Source organism: Gopherus evgoodei, unplaced genomic scaffold (genome assembly GCF_007399415.2).
Source record: "Gopherus evgoodei ecotype Sinaloan lineage unplaced genomic scaffold, rGopEvg1_v1.p scaffold_33_arrow_ctg1, whole genome shotgun sequence".
In the NCBI taxonomy this organism is placed as follows: Eukaryota; Metazoa; Chordata; order Testudines; family Testudinidae; genus Gopherus; species Gopherus evgoodei.
The window spans coordinates 2,224,452-2,251,660 of record NW_022060005.1 but is presented as its reverse complement, the minus strand read 5'-3'; the positions used below and the strand labels follow the sequence as shown (position 1 = coordinate 2,251,660).

The 27,209-nt window shown below is 43.5% G+C and overlaps 2 protein-coding genes across 2 annotated transcripts in view; both read left to right on the top strand.

Annotated features, from left to right (window-relative positions):
* The first annotated feature begins 999 nt into the window (after positions 1-999).
* On the top strand, positions 1,000-21,283 carry LOC115641109 (L-amino-acid oxidase-like). The gene is made up of 5 exons (XM_030544209.1): positions 1,000-1,085; positions 2,054-2,133; positions 17,570-17,784; positions 19,825-19,937; positions 20,836-21,283. Exons 2-5 carry the CDS (start codon positions 2,115-2,117, stop codon positions 21,281-21,283), a joined length of 795 nt encoding a protein of 264 aa, XP_030400069.1. The 5' UTR covers positions 1,000-1,085; positions 2,054-2,114.
* Positions 21,284-23,560: 2,277 nt separating this feature from the next.
* LOC115641108 (olfactory receptor 2G6-like) overlaps positions 23,561-27,209 on the top strand; it is a 39,109-nt gene continuing 35,460 nt past the window's right edge. Inside the window, exon 1 of the mRNA XM_030544208.1 lies at positions 23,561-23,851. Coding sequence (XP_030400068.1) covers positions 23,561-23,851 — 291 coding nt within the window. The remainder of the gene's footprint in view (positions 23,852-27,209) is intronic.

Below are 27,209 nucleotides of genomic sequence, written 5' to 3'. Positions count from 1 at the left end.
GATTTCTTTTGAAACCTCCAACATAAGTTGGTCCAATAAAAGACATTACCTCACCTACTTTGCCTTGCTCATATCCTGGGACCAACCTGACTACAACAATACATCAAACAAGTTGTCATGGAAAAGTGCAGCTGGGGCAGTTGGTGACAGTTCTATGATATGTTTGCCAAGGGATAGGCAATGAGACAACCTACATATAACAGAAATTTCTTCCTCAGTGTAGACAGTTAGAGGCTGACTTGTACCTGAATCATGGGAACATATATTCTTAAACATTTGAATCCTCAATAGTGTATATGATGAGGTTATTTCAACATGCAATGCCCTTCTCAGAAATTTGAAAGAAAAATGCTTTTAACTCAAATTGTACCCTTAACTCTGACCTTAAAATAATTTATAAAGAATTTAGAAATTTTTTAATAAGTCTTATGAACTGTCATGCATCTTATTAGTAATTTTTGTAGCTGTCATAGAAATATTGTATGTCATTAAGTTAACTTCTAATTTACCAAGGAGCTCTAGACCAACCTCAGTTAGGAATTGACATCTAGAATAAATGCCTAATCTTTCCCTGGTAATGTCACAGAGTATGAGTAACACAGGTTAATTTTGGGTCATGTTAAAAAGCATTTCCATGTATCTGCATTACCTTTGTTGCCTTTCAGTTTATTGGAGTTGTCAATTAATTACCAAACATTAACAACTAACCATTAATAATTGCTATGATGACACCTAAAAGCACTCATTTAACACTGCACTTCCTGAATTTCAGAGGTTTCATCAACCATTCCTACCAATCTATAGATCCAGAATCCAAACCCAATAACTTTGTAACCACTCCATTTTGTATCTGGTTCTTGGTGTGAGACACTAGATGAGCCCAGGGAAAGTCCACTGGTGTCCATTTCATGTGGTTTCTGCAACTGGTTTGTTCCCCAGCTCTGCTCAGGAAAACATTATAAGCACCGGCAATTCTGAAGTGGTAATTTTTTGCAGGAGGATGTATGTCAGGATCCCCATGACAGAACCCCAAATTTGGACTTCTAACTGCACTCTGCCCCTGATGTGGCACTGCAAATTACAAGGTAATATACCTATTTGTGTTCAATTTAGATCACTTTGAAAAACTGGCTGATAAACAGAAATCTATCAATCTATCTGTCTACGATCTATGTCTGAAAGGAGTTAATTACATGGAAAGATTGAAAAATTTTAATGTGTGTAGGTTGTCTATACGATTATCTCAATTATTATTACTATTAATTAATAAATAATATAATATATTGTGTATTAAGAAAGATGTGGACAAACTGAAGAGAGTACAGAGGACAGCAACAAAAATGATCAAGGTTTAGAAAACATGACCTGTGAGGAAAGGCTGAAAGAGCTTGGCATGTGTAGTCTAGAGGACAAAAGGCTGATCGAGAACCTGGAAACAGTGTTCAGATATATGAAAAGTTGTTATAAAGAGGATGGTGATCAATGGTTCTCTATGTCCATCCAGGGTGGGACAAGAAGTAATGACCTTAGCCTGTACTAACAGAGATTCAGGTTAGCTATTAAGAAAATTTTCTAAGGACAAGTCTACCCTTTAAAACGCTGCATTGGCTCAGCTGCTCTAAGCCTGTTGGAGAGAGCTTTGAAAAGCAATAACTCACTTGTCATACTGTCATGACAAAATGTGTGTAGCAACATTCTATATAAAGTAATAAACATAAGCTGAAATTAGGTCTGAAATGCATTTACCTGCAGTTTCTTGGACACAAAGGAGTCTAGCTAGGTGTCATCAATGTTGATGGGTAATCACCTATCAAGTGGCCAGTCTTATGCAAGGAAGAGGGGCAGGAACAATCCGATCTGCATGTAAACAAACAGCAACCTGGCACATCTTTCACCAAGAGACTCTTTGTCTCCATCCTAACAGCAGGAATGTAATTTATCTAGGCATAACTCTCAATAAAATTCATTTCAAAGAGGGATTGGACAATAAAAGTGGGGGCCAGAAACACCCCATGGTATATCTCCCTATTCATCTCTCTCTCTTTCCCCTAAGATGACAAAGAAACAGTCTTTGGACTTTGGGAGCCGATCCTGGCCTGAGAATTGGCTCAGCAATGTTGCTAGGAGCATGTGGTAAGGGATTTCACCTTGAAACAAGTCTACTTTGTTAAGGTTTGTTACTAGGAAGTGATTTATTTTTATTTCTCTTTTAACCTTTTCTGACTTTAATGCCTTACACTTGTACTCACTTAAAATCTCTCTCTTTGTAGTGAAATAAACGTGTTTTTTCCATAATCCATACTGATTCATTGATGCATTTAAACTGAATTGTATGAGTAACTCCATTTAACATAGCAAACTGTGGGCTATTGCTCCCCTCACAGGGCAACAGACCTAAAATATCTGAACTGCCCAGGAGAGGGCTGGGCAGTACAGAACAAACATCGGGGGGGGGAGGGGAAATTCTTCACTAGGAATGTGTTGGGATCACCCTATTAACCAGGAACTCAGGTCTTGCATATGGTTAATTGGATGTACTCTAGGTTCCACACCTCAGAGTCCCCACCTAGCAGACTTGTGCCCCCAAAGTTCATCTGTCAGTGGAGAGAAAACTAAGGGCAGAATTAACTATAAAGCAAACTGGTTTATTAAACAGTGATGCAAACAGGAAACAGTAACTTATGGGACATCCAGCAAAACAGTATACATATTCGGGGAGGGGTAGCTCAGTGGTTTGGGTATTAGCCTGCTAAATTCAGAGTTGTGAATTCAATCCCTGAGGGGACCATTTAGGGAACTGAGGTAAAAAATCTGTTTGGGGGTTGGTCCTGCTTTGAGCAGAGGGTTGGACAAGATGACTGTAATATTCCATGATTCAGAGAGGCTATTAACATTTTTTTATGCTAGGTTTAGAAGTGAATCAAAGTGTGTCAAGAGGGATTCAACCTCGGGGAGCGTTACATGTGCTGGGGAGAAGCACAGCACAAAGACAACTAATAGGAACATACCAGTCCACAGGCTGGATCCCTCCTGGGTCCTTCCAGTCCCCATCTTCAACAGTGGCCAGTGCCAGCTTCAGAGAAAGTGTCACCACAGGCTTTGTGGACAGCTGGGAAATTTCTTGCTAACCCTTGTAAGTCTTCGATTCTCTTACACCTTAGGGAATGACACGGCTACAAAAACATGCCCCCACTGTCCAGTCTAATTGATCTTTCCCTCCCTCACCTCTAGTGTAAACCAGGGATAAAACCATCAGGCAATAATGCTGAATCTCCTCCTGCAAAAGACATTTTCAAAACCATGAGCTCAGCAGTGATCTAATAATGCAATATGGGGCTTCTTTTTCTTTAGGGGGCTCTGGCTCCGATCCAACCACAGGTTGAGCAGACTAGCTCAGACGTGTCTATATTAGGGGTAGGCAACCTATAGCATGGGTGCCGAAGGCCGCACGTGAGCTGATTTTCAGTGGCATTCACACTGCCCTGGTCCTGGCCACTAGTCCAGGGCACTCTGCATTTTAATTTAAAGTTGAATGAAGCTTCTTATATATTTAAAAAACCTTATTTACTTTACATACAACAATAGTTTAGTTATATATTACAGACTTATAGAAAGAGACCTTCTAAAAATGTTAAAATGTATTACCGGTATGTGAAACCTTAAATTAGAATGAATAAATGAAGATTCGGCACACCACTTCTGAAAGGTTGCCGACCTCTGGTCTATATTATAGCATTCTGTTCCATTTAGGTGTCTGTGCTGGCCAAATAACTGGGCACTTTCCAGACTTAAAAATAAACTGAATACATATACCTATCTGTCTAAATCCTGACGCTATCTAGCTATCTATCTACATCCCTGCCTACCTACCTGTTGTTTGCAGTTTTATTGTAGCCATGTTGGTCTCAGGATGTTAGAGAGAGAAGGTGGTGAGGTAATATCTTTTATTGGACAAACTTCTCCATGTAGCTCGACAGAAGTTGGTCCAATAAAAGATATTATCTCACTAACCTTGTCTCACTAAAATACATCTACCTATCCAGCCTCCTAGCCTGCTGGGCTAGCTATCTAAAACTTCAGTCAGTACAGAGGGCCCAGAGAATGAAGTGAAGCTGGAGGCATATTTATTAACTCAGGCACTCAGCCGTCAGGTTGCAGAGGTGAGGTCTGCCACTACAGAGCAAAGTCACTGAATGACTATTCTGCCCAAAGGCATCAGAGCATAAAGGGAAGATTGAACCAAGAGAGCAACTTCCTTGGATGTGGTTCAGTATCAGACTGTTGCAGTTAGTGAGGGTCAGGCTACTAGAGAGGGATATGAACCAAGATTTACAAAAGTGACTGGTGATTTTAGGTATCTGATTTGATGCAGTGTTGCCAACGAAAGTCTCACAGTGCTAGATCTTCTCCTGAAAGCTGCAGCACCTGGAAGAATGTGCTTACAATAAAAAATAGTTTTTAAAAGAAACATTTCTAGCCCTCATGGAGATGGAGAAAAAACCTGCAATGTGATACAAGTATGATCTAAATCTCAGAAACTGGAAGGGAAAGAAAAAGAACCTGACAGTTATAATTTAATTAAATCTCACAATTTTAAAGACAATCTTACGATTTCAGAGCATGATACATTATTTTTAAATGCCTGGTTTTCAGGGAGCCCGGAGCACTTGCCTTCTGAAAATCAGGTGCCTTTAAGGTGGGGATTTTCAGGATCCCAGTGCCCTTGTGTATTTTGGTGTACTAGGGGAGATTTTACCTTTCATCACCTCAGTCATCATTTTCAGCACCTCCTCCTGTTAGCCGACCAGTTTCTGAACAGCTTCTTTTAAACTTTCTGGTGTTAACTGTTTTTGGGGAAGAATCGTTTTCCTGGGAGATACATTACCTAGGCCTTCACTTTGTGTACGAGGGTTGGTCTTGGCCATCTCTTCCACAGGAACTTCCTTTAATTCAGACCATGTAATGACAGCTTACACGAGTTCAGGGAAATTCTTACTGGGCTCGTCTTTAAACCTTTTCTTCATTTCACAGTGGAGGGAGTCATTCCTGGAGCCTCAGCACTAACTATATTTTCAGGACCATATTCATGTCCTGAACTTCTTGTAGGTCCCAGCATTTCACCTGGCTTATTCTCTCCTAGAGCTCATATGAGTAGGCCTGAATGGTCTCACCTGGATTCTGTGTCAGCTCACAGAATTCTTTGAGTCTGGTTCCAGTAGTTACTTTGTCCCATATACTTCTAAGAGAATCTGAAATGTCTTCTCTACGCCTGGCTTATCAGCTGTTGCCATGAATTTCACTGTGGATCTGTCCTGGCCTTTGAAACGCTCTTCCACAAAATCCAAATGATTTTCTTCAGGGACTCTCAACACCCATAGACCTGCCTTCACTGATTCAATCCAGTCTTCAATTGTGATGTCCGATAGTTTTGCTCAGAAGGCACTAAACTCATATATCTTCCTGTCTCATGGAACATGGCCTGGATCTCAGCTAGGGCAGGGACTGATTCTCAATTAAAAAGACTAAACTGTCTTTCTACTTTTTTACTTACAAAATTGGAACAGAAGATTAGAGAGCCTGTAGTATGTGTGGTCACTCTCAGAGCCTAGAGAGAACAAAGCAAAACCCAAAACCACAAACAAAGGCTTCCCTTCACCGAGATTTGAAAGTATCTTGTTTCCTGATTGGTCCTCTGGTCAGGTGTTTTTTTGGTTCCCTGTTTGTTAATCTTTACAGGTAAAAGAGACATTAACCCTTAACTATCTGTTTATGACAGTAGTTAATCCACCTCCCTGAGAAATGGTAGGTATGTCAGTGGGAGAAGCTCTCCTGCCCACAGAGCATGGTCTACACCCGGGGTAGGTTGGTTTAACTACCTCGCTCTGGGGTGTGGATTTTTCACATCCCTGAGAGACGCACTTATACCGATATAAGTTTCTAGTGTAGACCTGGCCTTATTCTGTTTCCCATGCCCTTTATAGGCGTTTGGCAGAAGAGATAGACATAGTGCCCTGCACTCTGCATTACATTGCTGTTATTATTTGAGGGGTAGCTCAGTGGTTTGCACAATAGTCTCTTAAACCCAGGGTTGTGAGTTCAACCTTTGAGGGGGCCACTTAGAGGTCTGCAGCAAAATAAGTACTTGGTTTTGCTGGTGAAGGCAGGGGGCTGGACTCAATGACTTTTTCAGGGTCCCTTCCAGTGCTATGAGATAGGTATATCTCCATATATTACTATAAACATGCTCCTTTCACTTGTAGACCTGCTGTAAAACTCTTAAACCAGGTCACTACCAGCTTAGAAGTCCCCTTTGTGAGGTTGTGGAAGTTTAGGAAGCAAAGAGGTCTGGGAGGAGCTCAGACTCATAAATTCAGAAGGAAAGTGACGGAGGAAGTGGGGCCCAGACAAGGGGAGAAACTTCAGCTAGTACAACATATACAAATATTCCAGTAAAGTGAAGTTCTGACTGTGGTCACAGATCAGCAAGTTGAGAGCATGTTAAATTTCAAGAAACTTAGGATAAAAAAAAAATCCAAAAAGCATCGCTAAATCTTGAACATTTAAAAATCTGGGGAGTGCCAATTTAAAGTTACACTTCACAGATGAAGTGAACCTTAATTTACTTATTCAGTAGCATGGGCGGTGCGTGAAAAAATGGTTACTCACCTTCCTGTAACTGTTGTTCTTTGAGATGTGTTGCTCATGTCCATTCCAATCAAGTCACTCAAAAGCCCAAATTCAGGAGTTGGGGTTGGAGTCTTCCACTGACTGGAGTACTGCTCGTCTGAAGGCCACATCATCCCTGGCCTGCTGGGTAAACTCATAGTGCGTGGCAAAGTGTGTATGGAGGACCATGTCGCTGCCCTGCAGATTTCTTGAGTGGGGACCTGAGGTAGGAATGCTGTAGATGAAGCCTGCACCCTGGTGGAGTGTGCAGCGATCGGAGGTGCAGGAACACTTGCCAGGTTGTAGCACTCATGAATACAGGATGCTATCCATGACAAGATGCATTGGGATGACACAGACTGACCTTTAATCCTGTCCGTCACTGCCACAAATAACCGATTTTCTGAACGGTTTCGTTCTTGCAATGTAAAAGGCCAGCACCCTGCAGACATCCAAAGAATGGATCCTCTGCTCCCTGCCACTGGAATGCGGCTTAGGGTAGAAGACTGGGAGAAAGGTGTCCTGGTTGATGTGAAACTGTGACACAGCCTTTGGGAGGAAAGGAGGGTGAGGTCTGAGCTGAACCATGGTTTATGGAGCCTCTGAAGTCAGGGCCCTGAGCTCAGACATCCTCCTGGCTGAGGTTATCGCTACCAGGAAAGTGACCTTGTAAGGGAGATAGAGCAGGGAGCATAAGCATAAAAAGGACCAAGTTGAGGTCCCAGGCTAGGACAGGCTGATGGACATTAGGATATAGCCCATTGAGTCCTCTTAGGGATCAGCTGACCATGGGGTTAGCAAACACAGATTGGCCCTGCATGCCCTGGTGGAAGACCGAGATAACGGCTAAGTGCACCCTTATTGAAGACATCGAGCGTCCCTCCTGTTTCAGATGGAAGAGGTAGTCCAGAATGAGCAACACTGAAGCTAGCGTTGAAAATCAGATTGAAAAATCTCTTCACTTGTCAAGGTATGTGGCTCTCGTAGAAGGTTTCCTTCTGCCAAGGAGGACCTGTCTAACCTGTTCTGAATTGGAAAGCATCAACAGATTTAACCATGGAGTTTCCACGCCATAAGATGAAGCGATTGGAAGTTCAGGTGTTGGAGACCCCTGTGATCTTGTGTGGGAAGGAGCAAGGTAATCGGGGCTCCCATGGACATGTCTAGGAGAGATGTGTACCAGGGCTGATGGGGCCAGGCCGGTGCTATCAATATGACCTAATCCCAATCTCTGCGGATTTGAGAATGAGCTGTATGTGTGGAAAAATATATAGGAGAGACCCTCCCTAATGGAGGAGGAACCAGGGCTGGCTCTAGCCATTTCGCTGCCCCAAGCATGGCGGCAAGCCGTGGGGTGCGCTCTGCCGCTTGCTGGTCCCATGGCTCCGGTGGACCTCCCACAGGTGTCCCTGCGGAGGGTCCGCTGGTCCCATGGCTCTGGTGGACCTCCCACAGGCGTCCCTGCGGAGGGTCCGCTGGTCCCATGGCTCTGATGGACCTCCCACAGGCGTCCCTGCGGAGGGTCCACTGGTCCCGCAGCTCTGGTGGACCTCCCACAGGCATCCCTGCGGAGGATCCGTTGGTCCCACGGCTCTGGTGGACCTCCCGCAGGCGTGCCTGCGGATGCTCCACCGGAGCCTCGGGACCAGCGGCCCTCCACAGACACGCCTGTGGGAGGTCCACCGGAGCCACCTGCCACCCTCCCGGCAACCGGCAGAGCGCCCCCCGCGGCATGCCACCCTAAACACGTGCTTGGTGTGCTGGGGCCTGGAGCTGGCCCTGGGAGGAACGCATCCACGCTGGAGCCAGAGCTGTGATTTTGGAAGGAGCAGAATTGCTGGTAATTCCTGTAATGTTGCATGTCGAAAAGGTCTATCTGGGGAAAACCCCACCTCTGGAAGATTGAAATTGCAATGCCCGGGCAAAGGGACCACCTGTGGCTGTGAAACGACCTGCTGAGGTGGTCCGACAGCTCATTCTGTACCCCGGGGAGGTACAATGCCTGCAGGAGTATTGAATGTTCTACACAGAAGTCCCAAAGCATGATGGCTTCCTGGCACAGGGAAGAGGAGAGTGCAGCCCCCCGTTTGTTGATATGGAACATTGCTGTTGTATTGTCCATCATTACTGATACACTGTCCGGTTAGGTAAGGAGGGAAGGTCTCACATGCTAAGCTCATTGCTTTCATCTTTCTGACATTGATGTGGAGACCCAGATCTGCTTGAGACCAGAGGCCTTGAGTCCTGCGGTCTTCTGGATAAGCTTCCCAGCCCAAGTCTGAGGCATCCGCCACCAGTGACAGGAACGGCTGTGGGGCGGCAAAGGGAACCCCTGAGCACACCTCCTGAGTGTCGATACACCACCGGAAGGAGTTGAGGACAGGGTGAGGCAGGATCACGATCCTGTCCAAGATGTCTCAGGCTGGGTGATAGACTGACATGAGCTGTGACTGAAGCGGTCGAAGCCTGAGTCTGGCATGCTGCACCACGTAGGTATAGACAGCCATGTGTCTCAGAAGTTTCAGGAAGTTCCTTGCTGTAGTGGTGGAGAACTGTCTGAGGCCTCGAATGATATCGTTGAGGGCCTGAAACCTTGCCTGTGACAGGTAAGCCCTGGCTTGAGTCGAGTCCAGTACTGCCCCTATGAACTCTATCCTCTGGACGGGGGACAGAGTTCATTTTGCTTCATTTAGAAGTAGACCCAGGCTGTCGAAGGTGTCTCTGATGAATCTGACCTGAGCTTCCACTTGGGTCCTGGAGCAGCCTTTAATCAACAAATCGTTGAGCTATGGAAATACCTGTACCTGGTGCCTTTGCAAGAACATGGCGACGACTGCCATGCACTTGGTGAAGACTCGAGTTGCTGCTGACAGGCTGAATGGGAGGACAGTAAATTGGTAGTGGGTACTGTTTACCAGAAACCTGAGGTACTTCTTGTGGGGCTCGGTGATTGCAATATGAAAATATGCATCCTTCAAGTCAAGGGCGGCATACCAGACTGCTGGATCTAGTGTTGGGATGATGGAGGCCAAGGAGATCATATGGAACCTGAGTTTCTTCACAAACTTGTTGAATTCTCACAGGTCCAGGATAGGCCTGAGGCAGCCTTTGGCTTTCGGTATTAGGAAATACCGGGAATAAAAGCCCTCTCCCCGTGTTCCTGAGGAACCTCCTCCACTGCCCCTAGTGATAGGAGTGACTACACTTCCTGGATAAGGAGCTCCTTGTGAGAAGGGTCCCTGAAGAGGGATGGGGAAGAAGGGTGGAAAGCAGGAGGGCACAGAATTGGATGGAGTATCCTGTCTCTACCATGTGGAGGACCCAGCAGTCTGAAGTGATACGGAACCAGGCACTGTAAAAAAGGGACAGTCGGAAAGAAAAGGTAAGGTGGGGTAGATCCAGTCTCTGATCTGGTGCAAAATCCTCGACCGCACCTTCAAAAGGTTGGTTTAGGGCTAGAAGGTGGTTTGGGTTGGCCAGAACTGTGACCTGAAGATGGGTGTTGTCTCTTCCTGCCACTCCTGTTCCTCCTCTGAGAACTGTCTTGGTGGCTCTGCTGATGGAATCTCAGAAGAGGTTGTGGGCGGAAGTGTCTCCACTGTGTGACGGGAGTGTGCAGGCCCAAAGACTTGAGGGTGGCTCGTGAGTCTTTCAGGCTGTGCAGCCCTGCCTGTCTAGTCAGAAAACAAGAATCACACTCTCAAATGGGAGGACCTGAATGGTCTATTGGACCTTGTAAGGGAGCCCTGAGACTTGGAGCTAGGAGTCCCTTCTCATTGCCACCCCAGTAGCCATGACCCTAGTGGCAGACCCCTAGGTGAAGGTGAAGGTTGCGGATCTCTCGAGGCATCTACATAGACTTACATGTAGTGCTGAGGAGGAGCCGGTGGTCGTGGTACATATAAGTACCAATGACATAGGGAAGGGTAGGAGAGACATCCTGGAGGCCAAATTTAGGCTGCTAGGAAAGAGACTGAAATCTGGGACCTCTTTGGTGGCATTTTCAGAAATGCTTTCAGTTCCACATGCAGGGCCAGGTAGGCAGGCAGAGCTTCAGAGTCTCAATGCGTGGATGAGACAATGGTGTAGAGAGGACGGGTTCAGATTCATTAGGAACTGGGGAAACTTTTGGGTAGGAGATGCCTATCGAAGGAGGATGGGTTCCACCTAAACCAAAGTGGATCCAGACTGCTGGCACTTAACATTTAAAAGGTTGCAGAGCAGTTTTTAAACTAAGAGACGGGGGAAAGCAGATTGCTGTAGAGGAGTATGTGGATCGGACAGAGACTTCTCTTAGAGGAGAGTCTATTGATAGAGATTTATTTAGGTTTTAATCAGGAGAGGATGGAAGGGGACAAAGTATGGGCCAGATCAGATGAGAAACATTCACATAAAAAAGAATCTGACTCATTAGAAAAGGGCAGACAAATAAACAGGGACAAATTTTTAAAGTGTTTGTACACAAATGCTAGAAGTCTAAATGATAAGTGGATGAACTAGAGTGCCTTGTTTCAAAGGACGATATTGATATAATATGCATCACAGAAACCTCGTGGAGTGAGGACAATCAATGGGACACAATCATTCTGGGGTACAAAATATATCGGAAGGACAGAACAGGTCATGCCGGGCGGGTAGTGGCACTATATGTGAAAGAAAATGTAGACTCGAAGTAAAAATCTTAAATGAATCCGCATGTTCCATAGAATCTCTATGGATAAATATTTCATGCTCTAATAAGAATATAACAGTAGGGATCTGTTATCAACCACCTGACCAGGACAGTAATAGTGATGATGAAATGCTAAGGGAGATTAGAGAGGCTATCAAAATAAAGAATTCAGTAATAATGGGGGATTTCTATTATCTCCATATTGACTGGGTACGTCACCTCAGGACAAAATGCAGAGACAAAATTTCTTTATACTTTAAATGACTGCTTCTTGGGGCAGCTGCTACAGGAGCCCACAAGGGGAGAGGCAACTCTTGTTTAAGTCCTGAGTGGAGTGCAGGATCTATAAATAAATACATATGGAGCTATTCCTATTGCATAGAACTGAAAGGGCCCCAGAAATGTCATTGAGTCTAGCCCCCTGCCTTCAGTAGCAGGGCCAAGTACTGATTTTGCCCCATGTCCCTAAGTGACCCCCTCAAGGAGTGAGCTCATAACCTGGGGTTTAGCAGGCCAGCGCTCAAACCACTGAGCTATCCCTTCCCCCTCTGTTCTGTCATGTAACTATAACAGGACCACTTGGAAATAGTGACCATAATATAATGACATTTAACATTCCTGTGGTGGGAAGAACACCTCAACAGCCCAACACTGTGGCATTTAATTTCAGAAAGGGGAACTATGCAAAAATGAAGAGGTTAGTTAAACAGAAATTAAAAGGTACAATGACTAGAGTGAAATCCCTGCAAGCTGCGTGGACACTTTTCAAAGACACCATAATAGAGGCTCAATTTAAATGTATACCTCAAATTAAAAAAAAACAGTAAAAGAACTAAATAAGAGCCACTGTGGCATAACAACCATGTAAAAGAAGCAGTGAGAGATAAAAAGGCATCTTTTAAAAAGTGGAAGTCAAATCCTGGTGAGGTAAATAGAAAGGAGCATAAACACTGCCAAATTAAACGTAAAAATATAATAAGAAAAGCCAAAAAGGAGTTTGAAGAACAGTTAGCCAAAAACTCAAAAAGTAATAACAAAATGTTTTTTAAGTACATCAGAAGCAGGAAGCCTGCTAAACAACCAGGGGAGCGCGGGGCCCTGGACGATCGAGATACAAAAGGAGCACTTAAAGATGATACAGTCATTGTGGAGAAACTCAATAAATTCTTTACTTCAGTCTTCATGGCTGAGGAAGTTAAGGATTTCCCAATCCTGAGCGATCCTTTGTAGGTGACAAATCTGAGGAATTGTCACAGATTGAAGTGTCACTAGAGGAGGTTTTGGAATTAATTGGTAAGTAAAAAGTCACTGGGACCAGATGGTATTCACCCAAGAGTTCTGAAAGAACTCAAATGTGAAATTGTGGAACTATTAACTATGGTTTGTAACCTGTCCTTTAAATCAGCTTCTGTACCCAATGATTGGAAGATAGCTAATGTAATGCCAATATTTAAAAAGGGCTGTAGAGGTGATTCCGGCAATTACAGTCTAACGTCAGTACCGGGCAAATTAGTTGAAATAACAGTAAAGAGTAAAATTGTCAGACACATAGAAGAACATAAATTGTTGGGCAAAAGTCAGCATGATCTCTGTAAAGGGAAATCATATTTTACTAATCTATTAGAGTTCTTTGAAGGGGTCAACAAACATGTGGACAAGGGGGATCCAGTGGAGGTAGTATACTTAGATTTCCAGAAAGCCTTTGACAAGGTCCCTCACCAAAAGCTCTTACATAAATCAAGTTGTCATGGGATAAGAGAGAAGATCCTTTCATGGACTGAGAACTGGTTAAAAGACAGGGAACAAAGGGTAGGAATAAATGGTAAATTTTCAGAATGGAGAGGGGTAACTAGTGGTGTTCCCCAAGGGTCACTCCTAGGACCAATCCTATTCAACTTATTCATAAATGATCTGGAGAAAGGGGTAAACAGTGAGGTGGCAAGTTTGCAGATGATACTAAACTGCTCAAGATAGTTAAGACCAAAGCAGACTGTGAAGAATTTCAAAAAGATCTCACAAAACTAAGTGATTGGGCAACAAAATGGCAAATGAAATTTAATGTGGATAAATGTACAGTAATGCACATGGGAAAAAACAACCCCAACTATACATACAATATGATGGGGGCTAATTTAGCTACAACTAATCAGGAATGAGATCTTGGAGTCATCATGGATAATTCTCTGAAGACGTCCCTCAGTGTGCAGCAGCAGTCAAAAAAGCAAACAGGATGTTAGGAATCATTAAAAAAGAGATAGAGAATAAGACGGAGAATATCTTATTGCCCTTATATAAACCCATGGTACGACCACATCTTGAATACTGTGTACAGATTTGGTCTCCTCATCTCAAAAAAAGATATACTGGTATTAGAAAAGGTTCAGAGAAGGGCAACTAAAATGAGTAGGGGTTTGGAACGGGTCCCATATGAGGAGAGAGTAAAGAGGCTAGGACTTTTCAGCTTGGAGAAGAGGAGACTAAGGGGGGATATAATAGAGGTATATAAAATCATGAGTGGTGTGAAGAAAGTGAATAAGGAAAAGTTTATTTACTTGTTCCCATAATATAAGAACTAGGGGCCACCAAATGAAATTAATGGGCAGCAGGTTTAAAAGAAATAAAAGGAAGTTCTTCTTTATGCAGCGCACAGTCAACTTGTGGAAATCCTTGCCTGAAGAGGTTGTGAAGGCTAGGACTATAACAGGGTTTAAAAGAGAACTAGCTAAATTCATGGAGGTTAAGTCCATTAATGGCTATTAGCCAGGATGGGTAAGGAATGATGTCCCTAGCCTCTGTTTGTCAAAGGGTGGAGATGGACTGCAGGAGAGAGATCATTTGGTCATTACCTGTTAGGTTCACTCCCTCTGGGGCACCTGGCATTGGCCACTGTCAGTAGACAGGATACTAGTCTGGATGGATCTTTGGTCTGACACAGTATGGCCGTTCTTATGTATGACTGAATTCCTGATTAACGCTTCTATGCGTATGTGTATACTGTAGCTGGAAAGTGCAATTCCCAGCAGTGGCTGGCCACCTGAGTTCAATCCCTCCAGACACCCTGGGTATGCATGTGCATATCTAGTCAAAGCCACTGCCTATGCTGCTGTGGCCACACAAGTGCAGAGATAGAACATGTATGTATACCCAAACTGGGAATGATGCCTTCCAGCTGCTGTGTGGATGAGTTTCTTTTTTTTTACGAGTACTAGATGGGAACCAGTCATAGGAGTAAGGATTGCAGATATTAGTTATAGTCTGTGAAGGGCTCTGAGTTCTTTTGGAATGAAAGATATGAAAGATGTTATACTGGTTGAATTTTTTTAATTCCTAAATGATAAACATTTTCATGGACATTTTGAATGTCCATTAAAAGATGAGGGCAAAAGTTCTTACAAAATTTTCCTGAAAATTCTCCCAGCTGTAAACTTGGTTGAAAATATTTCAATCAAAAATGTCCTGTATTTTTTGAATTTCAACCTAATTTTCATGAAATTCCCCTCTGCCTTCTCCCAGTTTTTGTCCACCTGTAATAAGTATTGAATAATGTTAATAATAATTTTAAAAAAGTTAAATAAGACCTTGATCCTGCCAACATTTACAGTCATGTTTAATTTGAATTTAGTGGGACTACTCACATGCATAAAGTTATGCACATACTATTGTTGTTGGGCTGGATTTACATCTTATGCGTCCCTAGGCCCACCCCCCGACCCCCCTGCCTACAGCTGACCTTCATGTTTTCCATTAAAAATGAAACAAAAAGAAATATAAGCACAGCCTCTCTGAGAAGGCACGAGACCGTCCACCACACACGGCGCTCCCAGCCCACCTGCCCCAAGCAAGATGCAAGGGGGGAGTGTACCTCTCCCCACAGTTAGCAGTCCCTGAGTGCCTTCCGTCCCTCCCGTAGCCCAGCATGGCAGCTGCACTCCTGCTCTGCCTGTGCAAGTAAATGTGTGCCATCCATGCCCCTTCCCCTCCCTGCTTGGCATGGGGAGGAAGCAGTGGGACAGCTGAGATTGGGAAGGGACTGGGACATTCCCAGCACCTTCAGCAGCCACCTCTCCTGGCCGTAGCTCACAGCACTCCCTACTTGGGCTGACCTGGACTCTCACCCTGCTCCAGCCCCACATGCTGAGCGGCCACCAACCCATGTCAGGAGCCCGCCCCTCTGCAGGGGAGTTGTGTGCATTAACTTTAACTTTTAACCCACTTTTAACTTTTAGGTGCCCCTAGGAAACCTGCGCCCCTAGGCACGTGTCTACTGTGCCTAATTGGAAATCTGGCCCTGCAGAAGGGACAGTGTGACCTCCTGCATATTGCAGGCCACAGAACCTCGCCCACCGACTCCTGTAATAAACCCCGATCCTCTGGCTGAGTTACCGAAGTCCTCAAATCATGGTTTAAAGATGTCAAGTTACAGAGAATTCACCATTTACACTAGTTTTAACCTGTGACTGAGGTTCCCCATGCTGCAGAGGAGGGCGAAACCCGCCCCCCCAGGGTCTCTGCCAATCTGATCCAGAGGAAAATTTCTTCCTAACCCCATATATGGTGGTCACTTGGACCTAACAGCCAGACACCAGGGAAAGAACTCTCTGTAGTAACTCAGAGACCTTCCCATCTAGTGTCCCATCACCAGCCATTGGAGATATTTGCTGCTAGCAGTCGCAGATCAGCTGCATGCCATTGTGGGCAGTCTCATCATACCATCCCCTCCATAAATTTAACGAGCTCAGTCTTGAAGCCAGTTAGGTTTTTTGCCCCCACTGCTCCTCTTGGAAGGCTGTTCCAGAACTTCACTCCTCTAATGGTTAGAAACCTTTACCTAACTGCAAACCTAAACTTGTTGATAGCCAGTTTATATCCATTTATTCTTGTGTCCACATTGGCTTAACTTAAATAACTCCTCTGCCTCCCTTATATTTATCCCTCTGATGTATTTATAGACAGATATCCTATGTCCCTTTAGCCTTGGTTAGGCTAAAAAAGCCAAGCTCTCTTAGTTTTCTCACCCCATTATGAGAGTGCTATATAAACACAGAACAAAAAAGACAACTGTGACAAAGCGGGGTGCGGTGGGGGTCCTGTTTTTCAATGGTTTGCATGCAGACGGTTTGGGACTCAGTTTCCCTGTGTGTTACTGGTTTAACAAGGTGGTGGGAGAGAGAGTTTGTTGTTACAGAAGGCCAGTGAACAGCCTGGAGAATGGATACCCCAGTGAGTGGGGTGGGGGGCAGCCAAAATTTTTTTTGCTTTGGGGGGCAAAAAACCTAGAGCCGACCCTGCTTCTAGTCTGACTCCTGCCAAATGCAAGACATAGAATTTCATCTTGTAATTCCTGCATCAAGCCCCTGTCTTGTGGTTTAGCTACAGGGTAAAGAGCAATTTAAGTGTGCCCCCGTTGAGGTGTCTTAAAGAGGCTTCATTTTTCAGAAAAGGCTGGACTCCTGTTATCTGAAAACCAGCCCTCTTTCAAGTGTCCCAAGCTGGTCACACAACATTACTTCTGCAACTCTTGCCCATTATGTTCATTACATTGCAGCTCCTCTCCTCAGGTTGCTACCCTGTCCCTAGAACTCGGGTATGGCACATCATGAGTGGGACTGACACACACTCTTCCAGAGATTAATTATATATTTGAACTCCTCTACCTAGGCTGTTGACAGCTCCTTGTGTGGTGAATCCAAGAGGTCTCACTCAGGCCTCTCACCTTCATTGTGCTAGGCACTGTGCAAAGATGTTTTAAATGACAGCCCTTTCCCCACAGATCTTATAATGTGGGTGTAACCATGCTGGTGTAAGCAGCAGGAAGGGGTACCTGCCCCAACATGATTTTGTCCAAGCTCCTAGGAATATAATCCTCCCTGCCCCAAGCTTCCGCTGCTATGGATACCATTCTATTTTTAGCATGCTAGCTCAATAAGAGGGAGCACAGGAGTCTGTCTACTCAAGCTGCAAATGACACATCCTGCTCCAGTGTAAACATATCTTAAAATGATCATCTTTGTATACTGGTAATGTTAGGGGCTGGTTTGCTCTTATGTATCATCTGGCAATATTCAAGGTTGGTTTGCTGCACACTCTTGTATGGATTTTAGCTCTGCCGTGGGTTGATTGCTGTCATTTCAGGGATGCCACCTGCCATTTGGGTTTCAGAGAATGAGTTTGCTTCCCTGACTGCATCATTCATTAACTACACCTCACTTCTCTTTGTCCATATGTCCCCAGCGCTTTCCAGGCTGTGTCTCCTTGTGGCTGTACTATGGTCTGAGAGTTTCTCTAGATTTCCCGACCCTTGCCTCGATGATCCAGACTACGATGAGCTGGTGAAGATTGCAGAAAACGGGCTTGGAAAGGCAGCTCATCCAGTGGAGGTGGTCCTTGTAGGGGCAGGCATAAGTGGACTCACTGCTGCCAAACTGCTCAGAGATGCCGGTCACATGGTAATTCTATGCCCAGAGAGGTGTCAGAGCAAGGCAGGGAGTTGGTGCTGCCTTGAGTATTTTTTATTATTTCTTTTCTGAAGAATAAAGGTTATTAGGCTAAAGAATGGTTAAAATGAAACAAGGGGAATTCACACGAAAGAAAGAAAGAAAGAAAGAAAGAAAGAAAGAAAGAAAAAGAAAGAAAGAAAGAAAGAAAGAAAGAAAGAAAGAAAGAAAAACCTCATTGATAAAGGAAGAGATTTTTCAAAGGCAATAATGGGACTTTAGTTGCTCAACTCCCATTGTGTTTCATTAGGATTTAGGCTCCCTCTTCCCATTTCTGTCTTGGAACATTTTCCCGAATTTAAAGCTGGAGGAGTTACAGTATCTATCATAAGAAATAGAAAGGGGGACAAATACTCCAAAGCTGCATTTTCAAAATAACCCCATCCATTAGAAAGTGGCAAGTCACAGGAATATACTTTCAAGTTTCAATATCCGTACAGGGCATATATTCTCTCACAGAAATCTAAGCATGTGAAAATTGATATGTTATTGGTAGCCTTCAGTCTGCCTTCTTTTCTTTTCATGCTAGAAATAATAGGGGTGAATTTCAGCCTGGAGAAGACACATCTTTAAATGATTTTCATCCCTGTTTACAGCAGTGGTGGCACCAGGGTTTTTGGCGCCCTAGGCGCAGGGCCGGCTCTAGCCATTTCGCCACCCCAAGCACACAGCGGCGTGCCACGGGGGGGGGGGCCTCTACTGCTCGCTGGTCCCATGGCTCCAGTGGACCTGCCACAGGCATGCCTGCGGATGCTCCACTAGAGCCACGGGACCAGCGGACCCTCCACAGGCACACCTGCAGGAGGTCCACCGAAGCCACCTGTCGCCCTCCAGCGCTCCCGGTCAGAGCTGGCCCTGCCTAGGCAGAGGTCCTTCCCATGCTCCCGGTCGGTGACAATTCTGCTGCGGGGGGATCCTTCTGCACTCCCTGTCTTTGGGGCACTTCAGCGGCGGGTCCTGGAGTGAGTGAAGGACCAGCCGCAGAATTGCCGCCAAAGACCCGGAGCGCAGAAGGACTCCCCACCGCTGAATTGCCGCTGAGGGTGGCAAAATGCCCCCCCACCAAATCCTAGTGCCCTAGGCGACCGCCTAGGTCCCCTAAATGGAAGCGCCAGCCCTGGTTTACAGAGGAGTCAGTGCAAGACTTATGAACTATTTAACTCCCACACAAATCCATTTGTCTTTAAGGCTGGGATGTGCATAGAAGCTTAAGGAGTTGAAAATCCCAGTCTAAGTTATTTGTGAATTCTGAGGACCCTGATAATTTGGAAAACTTACAGGCAAAATGTACAAACTTGGGTGCTTAAAGTTAAGCATCTACAGGAAGGTTTTCAAAAGCACGAAAGTTAAATGCAGCTTGAGAAAATCTTCCCTCAAAATCCTTATGCCAACATATAAGGCTCAGACCTTGCCTACACTACAAATTCTTTGCCAGGATAGCTCTTCCAGCACAGCCACCTAGATTAGATGCAGCTTATGCTGACAGACCGAGTTTTTTCCATCAGTATGGTAACTCCACCTCCCCAAATGGCGTTAGTTGTGTCAACAGAAGCACTCTTGTGTTGTCCTAGCAATGTTTACACTGGGGTTTTTGCCAGCATATTTACGTTGCCTGGGGTGTGTGTTTTTTCATACCCCTGACAAACACAACTAGGCCGACAAACCCTTGTAGTGTAGACCTGGCTCTCAGATTTTCAGATGCACTCAGAGTTGACATCACTCTCCTCCCATTGACTGCAGTGGGTGCAGTTCAACTAAGACAGAGCACTTTTGAAAATCCCACCTTAAATGAGTGCAATTTTCAGAAGTACAATGTACATAATGTTAGGAACTGGTTAGTGCAGAGCCATCAGGACACTTATTTAGGTGCCTGAATGTAGATTTAGTTGCCTAATTTTAGTCGCCAAGGTTTGAAAAGTTTTGTCCTTTGTGCCTAAAATTGTGCAGGTGCCACATAAGTGAGTGGAAATGATGTTCCATGCTTGTTCCTAGGTTACAGTTCTGGAAGCCAGTGGTCATGTGGGAGGACGAATCAGGACCTATCGAGATGAGACACAAGATTGGTACATGGAGTTAGGAGCCATGCGTTTGCCAAGCACCCACAGGTAATACAGTTTCTACTCCTCAGCCATGTAAGTTGTTTGGTAAAGGAACAACCCAGGTTTGCAGAATTCTGCTATGGTTAGGGATGAGATCAAGCATCCTAAAAGAACTTGCTGCTATATATAATATTTCTGGCCATGACTAGTCTCAATGACCTGTGTGGAATTATGGCCAATAGTAAAAAATAAATTGAGTAATAAGTGTTTTCAGGATCGTACATGGTCGAACTTCTATGAAACCAAAGGAAAAATTCCACTTTAAATTAACGGCAGTTGTATCAGGCCCTGAGTCAAAAGAAAGCCAGACAATAGATATGAGCTCTTCATTACCCAATGTGGTTTGAAATGAGTTGTGTTGTTTCATAAAACACTGCACCCAGTTGTTTTGTGAGGAAATATAAGAATAGAATAGCACAGAAGAGAATCTTTTTCAGGACAATTATATGGAACAAAAGCTTATTAAAACAAACAAACAAACAAACACAAAAAGCTGTATCATAAATATACCCTAATTACAAAGGAAACTATCATAAACTGAGACTACAATTTAGAAGCGGAGCAATCAGATGAGATTATTATATACAACTTCTGTGGTTACCAGTTAATATGTCAAGCCCTCAGCTACTATATAGCTGGTAGCCCCCTTGTAGTCAATGGAACTACATCAGTTTACACCAAGATCAGGATCAGGATCAGGCTCAGGATCAAGATCTATCTATCTACCTATCATATTCCTACAGCATTAATAACATTAGCTGGAATCAGGAAAGTTCAATAAGGGAATGACATAAATAACATACTTACAATTGTATTATTTGTATAGCCAGTAGAGCATATAATTTATTTTCTTATTTTTGACTCTCTCTTTTCCCCTTTTCTCTCCCCTTTCTTTCTTTTGCAGAATTGTTCGTGAATTTATTACGCAATTCAACCTTTATCTGAACAAGTTCTCTGAGATGGATGACAAGGCCTGGTATTTGGTTAATGGTGTCAGGACAACAGCTGGGAAGGTCAAACAGAACCCTGATATCTTGAATTATACTGTGGCTCCATCAGAGAAAGGTAAATCTGCTAAGGAACTTTATGTAGGAATTCTGCAGAAGGTTTGTTTATTGGGTGATTGTATAAAGGAAGGTAAATTACCAGGCCTGATTCTGAAAAATGCCCCTAACTTCTACTGCAGCACAGGAGGACTCTTCTTCTGTAGTATGTGCTGGTCTCCCCCTCTCTTTTCCCAGCACATCCCTTCTCAATACCATTCCAATCCACAATACATCCTGAGTCAGGGGAATCTTAGACTGCTGCCTGCATGGAGCTATAATACTCCTTGTAGGGGATTTACCATGTGATCTGGCCCTGGTTTTCCTTTCACTTTTATTCATTTGATCCTCCTGGACCTGCGGGTATTTGGCACCTCTGAAAAGAAACACCTGTTTTTGTTTCCTAAATAGTGAATTTGGAATCAAATCCTGCTGTTTAACTACAGCAGGGCTGGAGATTATGCCATGCAGCTCAGTTCCATTCAGTGAGGTCTCGTGGATACACACAGAAATTAGGGTCTAGTAGATAGGGCACTGCAGTAGGACTCAAGAGATGTGAGTTCAGTTACTGCCATAGCTATGTGCTCTGTAAAATGGAGCTGATTCTTCCCTACCCCAAAGGAGTATGTTGGGAATAAAATCCATCGGTGATTATGAAGCCTGCAGATATCATGCAAGTACCTACCTAGATAGATAGGAGACCAGAATTTGGTCCAATGTTTTTGTGAACATATTTCTCTTTCTGTCTATGAATGTTTCCATGCATGGTTCCAACACAGGCCTTAGAGCAGTTCCGGATTCAGGATTGTGGAGTGTTGTGGGATCAGTATGACTCCTTTTCCACCAAGGTAATGGATATGGGCCTTCGAGTACCTTTAAATCCAAATGATTATCAAAAGTCTGAAATGTTCTGAGAGAGGTGTATAATGCACTTGTTTATCCTGATAAAACCTAATGATGTCAGTTTTCATGTCAAGGTTGTCCTTTATTCAAAGCATCAATAAGGAATGAGGGAAAACAGCACATTATGAAGCTCTGCACAGTCTATCGGGATTGGCTTCTCCTTTTGGCAGCCTCAGTGGGCAGGGTTTTGTTTGTGGCCAAGATTATGGGAAAGAAAGGATTTAGTGCCAGAAATTTCATACTTCCTTCAATTATTATTTCAATATTGTTATGCTGGAAGGTGTTAATGATGGTGATCAAACATATCTTTAGTCTGTAGGTTAGCCACAGACATGGTTAAAGTCGATGGGGATGCTAAACACATTTTCATTCATGTTAAATGGAAGAAGCAATTAAGCTCCTTTCTGGAGTAAGATAGCTAGAGAAGTGGAAGCCACTGCCCAAGGCAGTATCAGGCTGCATGGGTAGGCCAATCATAAGCTAAGATGTGAGGGTTGAGGGTTTCCCTAGGATTGATTGCAGAGGGTAGGCGCTTGATTGTTTGCAGCTGTGTCTGTGTGTGAGAGGGGGAGAAAGCCAGGAGAAAGAGAGAGTAGCAGTGGTTAACATGGCCCTTTGAGGAAAACAAAGGATAGAGCTTCTTTTGATCACAGTATTTTCTGGAAAGGCAAACTTGGATTGCTGAGCAGGGACATTGCCTTCTGTTGACTTTTTCTGTTTGGGGAAACAGGACTTTATATCCATTCTTTTAAAATAGACAGGATTGCACAAAGAAAGACCTGACTGACATCCTCAATCTCTCCTTCAAACAGAAATAACCAGGCAAGGCCTTAGATATTGATAACATAAAACTTGAAAATAACCCTTTATCTTCTCCTTCCTCATGAAAGTCAAATCTTTCCCCAATGCTTCCTCCAACCCTCTTATTTCCAGCATAAATGCACTTCTTGTGCCTAAAGAGAGAACAACTTTCCTCCCTTTCCTCCCCTCCTAGGAGTTCTTGATTAAAAAAGGGAATTTAAGCCATGGGGCTGTACAGATGATCGGAGACTTGATGAATGAGGATGCTGGATTTCACATGTCATTTCTTAACTCGCTCATGGAGTTTAATATCTTCTTTCATGAAGACGAGTGAGAAAAGAATGTATTTAAATTGAAAAGTCTTTGGGGCACGACTACATCTTTTCATTCTACATGTATGTACCTTACCTAGGACAATGAGGCCATTGATTGTTGCCCTCCAGGGGTACGTCTACATTGCCAGTGGGCTGCCCATGGCAGTGAGACTCCTAGGCCAGGTTGAGAGACTTAAGCTAGTGGGGATTTTATTAGCACTATAGAAATAGCTGTGTAGACAGCGCTCTGAAGTTGCAGTTTGGGCTGGAGATCGGGCTCTGTAGCCTCAGGAGACCGGTGGGCTTGAGAACCCGAGTTCCAGCCCAAGCCATAACTTGAAAGCACTGTCTACCCAGCTATTTCTACAGTGCTACTGAGTCTCTTGACAGAACTGGGAGTCTTGCTGCCACCGGCATTGTAGATGTACCCTTGTGGGATCACAATGTGAGTAAATAAATAAATAAATAAATAACATCCTTCTTCTTGCAGTTGATAGGGGAAGAGGTAGACACTCCAGCTTACCAATGGGAAACACCCCTTGTGGTAGTTTGAATCTACATGTGAATGATGACGTTGAATTCTTTATTCCCGAGTGATGAGAAGTGCATTGATGTGGTGCTGGAGGACCTGGCAGAAATCCACAAGATATCTAAGGACCACCTCCGGTCTGTCTGTGATAAACACGTGATACAGAGATGGAACCTGGACAAACATTCCATGGGAACATTTGTCTCGTTCACCCCATACCAGTTTGCTGACTATTCTAGGCCTTTGTTTCAGAATGAAGGGAGGGTCCGCTTTGCAGGAGAACACACAGCCCAGCCTCACGGCTGGATCGACACCGCTATGAAATCTGCTGTGAGAACAGCAAGGAACATCCACGGGGATAGCTATCCTTCATGGGGGAAACATCAGCTGCTGAAGGAGCAAGAACAACAAAAGCAGGAGCAGGAAAGGATTGACTGGGGTCAAAAAGTTGAACTTTAATTGCGTTATGGGTGTTTAAGGAAGGCACAATTGCACCGGACACTGAGGAGGGAATTAGAAACTGCACTGCTAATCTCCTTCGTGGGGACAGATCCTCAATTGGTGTAAACTGGTGTATTTCCTTGAAATCAATAGAGCTAAACCACTCAACACCAGTAGAGGATCTGGCCCCAAATCCAGGGGATGTAAACTGTGATTGTTCTGTCTCCTTTGAAATATTAATTAAAACTACTACAGTATAGGAACCTCCAAAGAATTCATTTGTTTCATTAATCATAATCATTAATGATCAAATACAAAGCACTAACCTGTTCTTTATAATTAGAAAAAATATTGTTCTGTAGCATCCTATCAATAAAGGAATAGATGGAAATAATCCAATATTGCTTTTATTTTGTTCATTAGTTGTAAACTATGACATTTTGCAATAGTGATGCTGTGGAATAGGTAAGGCGGAGAGAACAGCTTATTCTTAAACCAATTCTAGTCAGTTGCACTTTTTGAAACATGTTTCTAACAGTGCAAATAAACAAAACCAGGCATGCGCCGATGGCCTTAAATCCTAGGCCCTGACTAGACTAGAATTGTTGGTCACGTCATCACTTAGGTCGATTGAGATGTGTGGCAAACTCCCATGATGCTGAATGCAAATATAGATACTTCCCAGATGGATGTATGTTGGTCATGGTTCAATTTAGGGCTCAGGAACCAGATCGGGAAACAATGTTTGTGTCACTGAACAAACAAGGACACAAATTTTAGTGTAGACAGGGCCCTCTGGGTGATTTCTTTTTAAAGAAAATGTGAATTAAACATTTTCAAATGTTGATGAGGTACATGAGTGTGAAATAAGCTGTTTCTCTGCCACTGCAGGATTTGTTTTGAGAATGGCTTCATCCTGAAACTGGGTATTTAATTCGGCCACTCATCCTCTCGTGGAATAGTATTTCACTCTGTGCCTGATACTACCACACTTCCTTATCTTACGTAATATCTAAGTCCTGGTCTGTTCTAGAAAATTAGGTCATCATAACTAAGTTACTTCTGGGAAAGAGAGGCTACCACCATCTCTGCCCATCCTGACTAATAGTCATTGACAGGACCAATCCTCTATTATTTATCTAGTTCTTTTTTGAACCCTGTTATAATCTTGGCCTTCACAAAATTTATTGGACAATGGGATCTTCTGATAATGTGCTTTCTCAAAAATTGTTCTAAAAAATCTCAAATTCTTAAAGAATTTAGAACTATCAGGAGATAACACAGCAAGATATTCCCAATCCCTGAGGGATCAGTTCTGGAGCTTTAACACAGATATTAGAAACACACATTTGATACTTTGTTCACTATCTTTAGGAGAAAGAAATAAAACCTCCTTTCTTTTTTTGACCCTGTCATAAACAGATAGCTAAGGGTTAATGTCTCTTTCACCTGGAGCACCTGACCAGAGGACCAATCAGGAAACCGGATTTTTTCAACTTTGGGTGGAGGGAATTGTGTGTCTGAGGTCTTTGTTTTCTGTCTGCCTGCTTTCTCTGAGCTTTGGAGAAGTAGTTCTGCTTTCTAATCTTTTGTTTCTAAGTGTAAGGACAAAGAGATCAAATAGTAAGTTATATGGTTTCTTTTCTTTGGTATTTGCATGAATATAAGTGCTGGAGTGCTTTGATTTGTATTCTTTTTGAATAAGGCTGTTTATTCATATTTCTTTTAAGCAATTGACCCTGTATGGTATCATCTTAATACAGAGAGACCATTTGTATTTTTTCTTTCTTTTTTATATAAAGCTTTCTTTTAAGACCTGTTGGAGTTTTTCTTTACTTCAGGGAAATTGAGTCTGTACTCACCAGGGAATTGGTGGGAGGAAGAAATCAGGGGAGATCGGTGTGTGTTGAATTGGCTAGCCTGATTTTGCATTCCCTCTGGGGGAATAGGAAAGTCCTTTTTGTTCCAGAACCGGGAACGGAGAGGGGGAGTCACTCTGTTTGGATTCACAGAGCTTGTGTCTGTGTATCTCTCCAGGAGCACCTGGAGGGGGGGAGGGAAAAAGGATTATTTCCCTTTGTTGTGAGACTCAAGGGATTTGGGTCTTGGGGTCCCCAGGGAAGGTTTTTCAGTGGGACCAGAGTGCCCCAAAACACTCTAATTTTTTGGGTGGTGGCAGCAGGTACCAGGTCCAAGCTGGTGACTAAGCTTGGAGGTTTTCATGCTAACCCCCATATTTTGGACGCTAAGGTCCAAATCTGGGACTAAGGTTATGATAGACCCACTCTGGGTTACGGCCATTGTCTGCTCTAGTTTAGTGAATTGTTTTTCACTCCACTAAAAATGTATTTACTTAACCTTGAGATACACAATTAAGATTTTTTTCTTCTTTTATTAAGAAGGAAGAATTTATTTTTCTAATTATTTTAGCATTCATGTTTACTGATCACAGTCATGTACATGACCCACTAACATTTAGCTCAATAATTACTATTATCATCAGACTTGAAACTGAATTTATTTTCATACAAATTTAAAGCTATTTTATAGATATAACTAAAAGTACAATATGAAAATAAGTAACCTTCATCTGCCTAGTATGTGTTTAAATAATTTGTTTTTAAACTGGCATTGCTAAGGTTTGTATAAGCTAAATTTACATTCTGGAAGGATACTATTAGTTGAGTGTATCATTTCAAATAATGAATGGCAAAGCACAATATGGTAATAAAAGTACTAATGAGAATTACTCCGGGCAGGACAGGTTGTGCATTTTAGAACTCACTACTCAAAGAATTAAATTTAAGCATAAGAGAGAAATAAAATGATGAAATGCACAGACCAGTCGAAAAACTAAAACAACAGCACTGTGATCCTCACCAAACTTTGAAGGAATAAAATTACAGAGACTATATGTGCCTTGTGCATTGCGACACGAAGTGCCAAGACATAACAACAAAAATAATAATACAAGTGTGTGAGAGGGAGATTGTGTGTGTTGAGAGGACTGTGTGAAGGAGACTGTACCAGTGTGTTGGGGAGAGTGTGTGTGTGAGTGTTTGGGGGAGTGTGTGAGAGCGTGCGTATGTATGACAGAGTGTGTGACTGTGTGTCTGTTGGGTGGGTGACATAGACTGTGTGTGTGTGCGTGCGTGAAAGAGTGTGTTGGGGAAATGTGTGAGAGCATAAATGTGTGAGATATTGTGTGTATGTGAGAAACAGTGTGGGGTGGGGCTTGAAGGAGTAT